Consider the following 8,752-nt stretch of genomic DNA (forward strand, 5'->3'; position numbering starts at 1 on the left):
TTATTTTTTCAAAATTATTAGACGAACAACAGAACAGGCGTTTATTAGCACCAAAGGAAACAAGGTATTTCTCAATTTGTATCTAACCCCCCAGGTATAGAACATTTAGTTGTCAACTCCACCACCTATTCTAACACCTGGAACACCCAAATACTAAGAACAGGATCAACACTGCAGTCAGATATGCTGAGTGACTGTACTACTTCTTTCAAAACGCAATGGGACTCTAGCAAATCAGTGTGACTACCACAGTACCTCAGTTAAAACACGTTTCAATTATCATTTTGTGCTTTTAATCAATATCATTCAATGTAAGAATAAAAGTTGGACCAAGTTAAATAGAAACTATGGTTCCATAGGTGCTACTCATGGGATCAGAAATGTCTGGGGTTTTTTATGATTCACTTTTCACAGCATCGAAGTTGTCCTGAATGGTAGGGCAAAAGGCTAGGACAGCTGACCACAGTCAGTAATGACAATCTTTTTGGAGGTCTTTCCACTCTTGGAACCAAAGCTCTCAATTTTTTTCACGACATCCATTCCTTCCTTTACATGGCCAAAAACAACATGTTTTCCATCTAGCCTGTAAAACAAATAAACAAGGGCAGTTTTACTTAAAGCAACATAAAGACTGAACCAAACTAAGCTCGGTGAAAGGATGTCTAGCAGATCTTCATAGCTCTCACCTGCTGATCAACTCTATGGCAAAGGCACAACTCCTCTACAAGGGACACAAAATACTTTTAGCTCTGGACCTTAGAAGCATTATGAGGGATAGCAGCCTTGTTACCCTCACAGCCCTTCCTCCCCCAGGTAGCACAAACCAATTTATTTTCCATTGTGAGTCAAGTAATTTGGAAATTAGAAAGAAAAACAAAACCCCTAAACCAAAACAAACGAACACAACCCCATCAACCCACAAACAACAACAAAAACTCCCTAAGAAAATCTCAAACCCTCTGAATCCAGGCATCTATTCATCAGGTTAATATGCAGGGCTGAGAACCTACCACTCGGTTTTTGCAGTGCAAATGAAGAACTGAGATCCATTTGTATTGGGTCCCGCATTGGCCATTGAAAGAACACCTAGAACAACAGTAGCAGCTTGTTAGATTGGTTTAACAAGTATGCAGCGGAGAAGACAATTTTCCTCTGCACATTTAGACTAAAGATGGACAGACAGAAGATGTGATGGTCTCACTTTGTCTCCAAATGATTTCTAATGCCAACTTCTTGTCTTTTGACTATTCCCTCAGGCCCAGCCTCCCTTCTTTCCACAGCAAGAATGTTAGTAATGTAATTAGTTGTACACATCCTGAATGTGATTAACATCAGGTAACCTCTACTGCGGTTCAACAGCAGCAGGAGTCTCCTGTGATGAGGAAGTAACAACCCGAGAAAGAGACTACAGAATTCAATTAGATGTTCTTATGTATGGCTTTTCCTTTATTTTTTCTTGATTTAATTTGAGCTTAAAAGGACGTGCCTGTGTAAGTAAATAAGAAATCCCAGATTGCTTTGTTTCGCTACTGTAGTAATCATCTAAGTGAAAATTCAAGTCTATGACTTACAAAAGAGAAAAATAAAAGCAGTAATTTCACCTTTGTAGAATTCTAAGTAAAATACAAAAAAGCGCAACACTATTTTGCACAGTCCCTTTTATAGAAAGGGCAAGAGTGGCAATGTCACCCATTACAGGCTGACTTATATTTGTACCGCAGTCTACACAAATAAACACATGCCTGTGACAATGCATCGTTAAACTTCCTTGATATTTCTGTAACTACCACGTGCCCCACACATCTAAAAAACCTTACTTTTTAAAAATACATCTTCATAAACAATGCTTCATTATAGTCATCAGAAGGTAGAAAGAATATGTTTATTTACCAGGTCCTACGTGCTTAAGTGTGAAATTTTCATCTGGAAATCTACTGCCATAAATGGATTTTCCACCAGTTCCATTATGATTTGTAAAGTCACCACCCTAAAACAGAAATGGCTGTTAACTTCACTAGCACACAGGCGTTATTTTACATGAGAAGTGATGCTATTGAAAATATACTCACTTGCTCTAACTTAAAACTAATAAAATCAGCAAATTTTCTTCAAGTTAAGAATGAGTATGGTCACATGAGGATTTAAAACCATGCAACTAGATGAAGATACCATCAAGCTAAAAGTAAATTTCTGCTCCAGATATTGCTGATATTCTCCAACTGACAACCATAACTCCAACAATGCCCTTCCTAAGTTACCACCCCTGCTCCATGATGCAACAAATAGCAGTAGTTTTAAGAAACACCTCAAAGACCTCAAAACAAAATCACCCAAATTCATTACCACAGGCAAGATCTGAGAACTCTTCTTTTCTCCCCTTCCTTCTCCCAACAGGTATAAATACTGGTCGGGATCTCCATTATTACTATTTGCTGTTTCTAGGTTTTGCTGTTTAAGCGTTACACCTGAGCTATTTTAAACTTTCCTCAGCTACATGCTGTTTGCTAGGACAGATGTGACCACCTGTCTTAGGTTAGACACACAAAACCCAACAAACAAAAAAACCAGCCACAGCAGCTCCCAGAGTTGGCTACTACACACTGCTTCCAGCAATCTGCCATGTCCTCTCCCGGAAGCGACACCACCCATGCCGGCAAAGAACTCGTACCTAACAAGTATTTCATGTGATGTTCATCTTTCCATTTTCACCTTGAGCAATCTATTACAGGTGGTGTTACAGCTACTCCTACGCAGTCCCAGAAGTATGTTCTCCATGCTGCATGCCATGCAGAGGCATCTGAATTGCCAAGTCCTGGGTATAATGACCTCCAATTAGGCTATACCAATTGCCTGAATCATCGTAACACTCCATCTCAACAAGTGGAAAGGCCTCTACTGTTTCCTCTCTCCTTAAATATTTGAAACCTATGACAGTATTTCCACTTTGGTAACAAATAACAAGTAATTCCTAAACATTAATTCATCATCCTACCATACCATGGCATCAACCACCTAGTATCCTCATTTTGGGGATTTTTTTGGACAAAACGGGGAGGCAAGGAGAAGACTTACACAGAACTTGACAAATCAGTGGTAGAACTGAGAGTAGGATTTCTATTTTTCTTATACTTATGTACTTCTGATGCGACCAAGACTTCAAAACTTTATCCCTTTGTCAGTATCACAAAAAATCTTAGTTTGCATTTCAAAGGCAAGAAAATAGGTCCTTTACAGCACGCTTGTCCCGCAAGAAGAGGGAACCATTACAGTCATCAATTAATAAATAAAGGACAGTTACTATAACCTTAATCTCCAATTTTTTACAGAGCCATTCTACGATGCAATCTTGTTGAAACATAGCTTCTTTTAAGGGAAGAGAGGACCACCAGGAATCATACAATCCAGTGCACTACAACAGCTGAAATCCTGCTCATCTGCCAAGCAGAGTAGAAAAAAAGGCTCTCAAAAAGGCTTTTTCCGTTTGTTTTTGTTTGTTGTCGTTCTTGTTGCTGCTGTTTAAGTAAACATTACTAACATGCATGGACTTTAATTCACAATTTTGAAAGATTCATCCTTTAAATCAAAAACAACATCCATTTCAGGTGCGTCATTCCAAAATCTACCCCAACATACCCTTTTGGTTCCCTCCTCCCCTCCCTATTAAGGAGATGTTCAGAAAAAAGAAAAAAAATTTTTGTAAAAAACACATTATGAACAGATTATTCTACTAGGAATAAAGAAGGACACATTGTTTTCTTGGCTCACTTGGAACACAAGGTTGATTGTTATTCTACTCACAAATGCTTCTCCCAAGCAATTTTACCAAATACGCCCCACACTAAAGCACACTGCTACACAAAAGCAGAAAGCCTTAAACCAGTTTAAGACAGTCTACACATAATTTACATTTATTTGTACAAAAGATGCACTAAGCAATAGCCATAGCAAAAAGACCAGCAATGCAAGTCACACTGTCACTTCTTTATTCTGTAGTTAGCAAAGGTTAGAGCAGAGCCACTTAAAATGTTACTACTAGTCTAACTGGTTCTAAAAATATATTACTAACATACAGATAAATTTAATAGCAAAAGTAAAAAAAGAAACATTACCTGGCACATAAATGAAGGAATCACTCTGTGAAAAGTGGATCCTTTATACCCAAATCCTTTTTCACCAGTACAAAGAGCTCTAAAGTTTTCTGTGAAAAGAAAGCATAAAGTATTATGTTGCCATATGCGATACATAATATAAACACGACTAGATTAACTCTGTCCTAAGTTTATACACTTCAAAAATTTTATAGTATCTTTAAGGTATATTATCGACTTATTAGCTGTTTCCATGCTTTAAAAACCCTCGGTTATAAAGCTAAGGAAACAAAGCTTGTTTAGCCTCAGAACAGGGTACAAACACAACCCTTTTCAATCTCATCTCCCTTTTATTTTGCTGTTATACCTTAACTCCAACCCCCCAGCCTCCCCAAACCCACCACTCTGGAGTCAAAGATTTCATTTTCTGACTTTTACGCCTTTTCTTCTCTATAGTAATTGGGAACATGATGCTTTTTTATAAAAAAAAAAATTAATCTAGTGGAAACTGAAAGACAAGTACAAGTTTTTCACAACCACTACATAAACAGATGAGGAAGGAAGCACATGATAAAAACACAAAACCCCTGTAACATGAATCCACTGATCAGCTAGTGACAAGGAAAACAAAACCCTATATGCTCTTTGGAAACTCTTAAGAGACACCATCCCTTTGGTTTATCCTTTCCCATTTGCTTTGGGATTTGATTTTAATGCAAACTAATGTGTTTTTTAAACATATTTATTCACCACTGATAACCAAACATATGGACTGTACTGTCTCGGCACAAATTACAAAATGAAACTATTTGGAATGACAACAAATTATAAATCCTCGCTAGCACTGTTCTGACAAAGTTCTTACCGTATTTCTCTATTTAACAAATGGGGATGGAAAACGGAAATAGTTTCCAAAAGGTAACAAAGTGTTCTTGTTCCTGAAAAATCACAATCTAAGCCTTAAATATTTAAGTAAGAAATTCTGGAGATGCTGCCTTACCTGCTGTCTTTGGAACCACGTCAGCTTTCAGCTGTGAAAGAAAAATAAACAAATTAAGAAGTCAGCTTTTTCCATACACAAGAAAAACTTCTACATGGGAGGCTGGTACAACTGAATGCTCTTCCCAAGACGATGAGCTATCTGACATCACGAGCCACCCAAAATTCCAAGAACACCTTAAGACTTTCAAAGCATTTGGCTAGTAATTAAAAACATCCCCTCGATGCAACTTTTGGCAAATTAATGAAGAGCAACTTGAGCAGTGCCTAACGATTTCATTGATCAACACAATAATTTAGCAGTAACAGAGAAGAATCTTTATGATGGACCCAAAGGATCAAATCCAGTTTGGATATAACTGGAGAGATCGAAGTCTCCCGAGCACAGAGCCATCCGTTGAAATCTGCAGAAAAGGCAAAGAAAAAGAAGAGCAGAAACTGTACATCAGAATTGACTCATGATGTTACATACACGTTTTTCACCAACAAAAATTTCTGATTTTGATTGGTATGCATCTTTTTACTAATCTTAAAAATGTATGGTATTATAATTGCCTAGAAAAAGTGACACAAAACCAGCCAAGCCCAAGTTTTATCTAGTCGCTCATCCCAACAGTGGCCAGCAGCAGACACCTAGAAACAGCATGGCGCTGGCAAGAAGTTGACACTCCTTCCCCTAGGATGCTCTCCTCAGATGCCTATAACTAGCAGCTGAATCTAACCACAACTTAGCCAAAGATTCAAGGCGATGCTGCAACACATTCCGATATTTTGTAAACTGGGCACACTAAAAATCTTTAATGTGGAAATTAAATGCTGCCAAAAGAAATATAGTAACATTAATGCTATTTTTTACAATACCATCCAACCGTTCACTAAATCTCACCGACGGAATAAGGAATTTGCACAGCACTATGTTTACAACAACTCCCTCAAGATGCTACTACCTCCTGAGAACACGAGAGCTGGTAGTGTCCAATCAATTTAGATGCTGACACTTTCAATGAATTGGGCTCTAGCCTCCAGGGAAACCCTTTTGAGAGAACCCTTATGAACCACATTTAAAAAAAAAAAACAAAACCATCGATACAGACCCAACGTGGGTGCTGGAGGCAGAAGGCCACACTGAATTCCCTCAGCAGGCAGCAATTCGTAAGAGCAGCATTCCCTCTCCAGCGCAACGTTCTGGAGCGCCTTCCTTCCCGTACACAACACATTTATTCAGAGGCACGTGCCCGGCCCTAAGGAAACGTCGTATGCCACAATTAAAGTCTCAGCGCTTATCATGCTTTTCGTAAGAGCAGCGCGTACCACAGTTTTCCTGTTCAGGCCTTCTTTAAACGGCAGCTATTTCAGAGACTTGAATTTTTAATGATAAAGCTGGTTGCGAGCTGGCTGTTGAGCTAGCTGCCAGTTCAAACAGAGCTGTGCAAACCTTTCAATGCACACGAAGCTGGAAGCTCAAAGAGGCAGCACCTCAGAAAACCAAAGACGAAGAATCAAACGATAAGCACCCGGGGGCTGGGGGGGGGTGGGGGGGGGTGGGGGAGACGACGAAACAGGAGGAAGCTGGAAGAGCGGCTGAAGACCCCTGCGGGCGCGCCGCCCCAGGAGCACGCCAAGCCCTGAGCAGCAGGCGAGGGCCCCACCGCCCACGGACAGCGCCGGAGCCCCGGAGCCGCGCTGGGGCTGCGGGCACTTTCTCGCTGCTGGAACCGTGCTCGTTTCTCTCGAGCGAGCGGTACGCTTCAGTAGTTAAGTTTACTCTCGTTTAGTATTTCAGCTTTCATACCGCGGGTCAAAGTTTTCCCCCGCTGAGGCTCCCCGCCGCAGTACGGCCCGACCTCCACCTCAGGGGCCGCAGCCGCCCGCCAGCACCGAGCCCCACAGACCCGTCCCCCAGGGAGGACGGCTTCGGTTACCGACTGCCGACACAGGCCAGCGGGAATCACCGCCGCAAACCGAAGACGGGTGCCCACTCCAGCCCCCTCCCGACCCCCGCTCGCCTCCACCCGGGAGGGAGCCACCTCACCGCCCTCTCGCCCAGCGAGCAGAGCCCCGAGGGCGGCCGGGCAGCGGCTCCGGCAGCCCGGCGAGGGCCGCCATCCCCCGGGCCCCTCTCACGCCCACAACGGGGGCGGCCCCAGGAGCCGGCGCTGGTGGCCGCGCCACCCGTGTCCCGTCCCGTCCCCGGGCCTGCCCTGACCTTGCCGCTCACCGACCGCCGTGCCCGGGCGCCCCGCCGCCCTCGGCTCCTCGGGCACCCTCCCCCGGGCCCCGCCGCCAGGGGAGCCGCCGGCAGCCCCCGCGCCCCTACCTCCAGCACGACGCGTCCCAGCGGCTGGTTGTCGGCGCCCACGTCCAAGTACACCACCGGGTTCGGCGGGCCGGCGCCGGCCGCGCAGCAACGGCGGGCGCCGGCCGCCCACAGGCAGGCGAGCCCCGACGGCGGCAGCAGGTCGCCGGCCGGGCGAAGCAGGCGGCGGGCGGCACTCAGCGCCAGCATGACCCGGGCGGGCGGGCGTCCGGACGCACACCGGCACCCGCAGAGACACGCGGCCGCTGCCGCCGCGGCCTTTTATGGGCTCCGCCGCGGCGCCACAGCGCCCGCTGGGGGCGGCTCCGCCGGGCAAAATGGCGGCGGGGGCGCTGTGGGGCGAGGCGGGCTGGGGCGGCGGAGCCCGCCGGCTGCCGGCGGGAGGGAGGCGGCGCTCTCCGCCCAGAGCTGGGCCGCTGCAGCTCCGGCAGCCCTCGCTGCTGCTGAGCAGGGCCCGTGCCGCCCTCTCGCAGCCCACCATCCGTTTCGCAACGGTGGGTAGGGGGCCGTTGGTTTGGGGTTTTACGTTTGATTGTGGTGGGTTGCTGTTGGTTTTGGTTTGGGTTCTTTTTTGGGGGGGGTTTTGTGGTTTTTTTTTTTTCACGTTTCCTCACAGCCTCTTTTTTGGGGGTAGTTTTTTTTCACGTTTCCTCACAGCCCCTCACCCCAGAGATCAGCGGCGAGGGGAAGTGTCTAAAATTTCGTAATTCCATGCAATGCCTTTGGGCTTGTCCCGCGGGCCCCAGGCGAGCACCTCAGCGGGAAAAGCCGGGCCGGGCCACCGCCATCACACGTGCGGGATAATTGGGCGCAGCAGAGAAGTGGGAGTCACGGGCTGCCCGTGCAGCGTTACTCACCGAGAGCACCCGGGAGTTACGCCATGACACAGGACGAAAAAGATAGGTGACCCTGAGCACACACCTGCGGTGTCACCCTGGCGTCGCAGAGCCCCGGGAGATGCGTGCCCGTGACATCATTTCGTAGCCTGAGCTTGGCTTTGCCAGGAAACCTGCTTGAGAGACTACAAAAGTGAGGAGTAGTAGTCCAGGTTAAATAGCTTGCAAAGGGAAATATTATTTATATGAAAATAACAACATTTATCATTTTAGTTTTCCCAACTTAGTAACTTAGATCGAAGTTACCTATTTCAGTCATATTCAGATACTATTTTGAAATCCTCTCCAGTTGCCGTCCTGCTTCTGTATATAAGAACTTCCAAGAGTTTTCCAAATTCTTAATGCCACAAAACATCTTTGGTTTAGTCCTGGTCTGTGAGGCCAAAGAAAGCTCTTCCATCAGCATACCAGCAGCAAGACGACTCCTCTCATACACCAGTATACATTGTCTC

At 45.2% G+C, this 8,752-nt stretch overlaps 1 protein-coding gene across 3 annotated transcripts; it reads right to left on the reverse strand.

Moving 5' to 3' along the window:
* Positions 1–276: 276 nt before the first annotated feature.
* PPIF (peptidylprolyl isomerase F) lies at positions 277–7,657 on the reverse strand. Of its 3 annotated transcripts, XM_049809861.1 has the most exons (7): positions 7,405–7,482; positions 6,182–6,328; positions 5,089–5,491; positions 4,110–4,198; positions 1,891–1,987; positions 1,011–1,086; positions 277–583 (listed from the first exon to the last, which is right to left on the reverse strand). In XM_049809861.1, exons 4-7 carry the CDS (start codon positions 4,116–4,118, stop codon positions 448–450), a joined length of 318 nt encoding a protein of 105 aa, XP_049665818.1. In that variant the 5' UTR covers positions 4,119–4,198; positions 5,089–5,491; positions 6,182–6,328; positions 7,405–7,482; the 3' UTR covers positions 277–447. The 3 variants fall into 3 exon arrangements, with proteins under 3 accessions (XP_049665818.1, XP_049665817.1, XP_049665819.1); XM_049809860.1 differs by lacking the exon at positions 6,182–6,328 and having other exon boundaries at positions 5,089–5,119; positions 7,405–7,657; XM_049809862.1 differs by lacking the exon at positions 6,182–6,328.
* Between the last annotated feature and the right edge of the window lie 1,095 nt (positions 7,658–8,752).

This window comes from Accipiter gentilis, chromosome 9 (assembly GCF_929443795.1).
Source record: "Accipiter gentilis chromosome 9, bAccGen1.1, whole genome shotgun sequence".
Taxonomy (NCBI): Eukaryota; Metazoa; Chordata; class Aves; order Accipitriformes; family Accipitridae; genus Astur; species Astur gentilis.

Bases quoted from the DNA above. Each gene is read 5' to 3' on its own strand.
- PPIF (XM_049809860.1), bottom strand. From the start codon at position 7,593: ATGCTGGCGCTGAGTGCCGCCCGCCGCCTGCTTCGCCCGGCCGGCGAC. The intron at 5,120-7,404 runs GTAGGGGCGCGG...TTTCTTTCACAG, and splicing joins TGGGACGCGTCGTGCTGGAG to CTGAAAGCTGACGTGGTTCC. The intron at 1,988-4,109 runs GTAATGTTTCTT...TTTCTGTTTTAG, and splicing joins TTCCTTCATTTATGTGCCAG to GGTGGTGACTTTACAAATCA.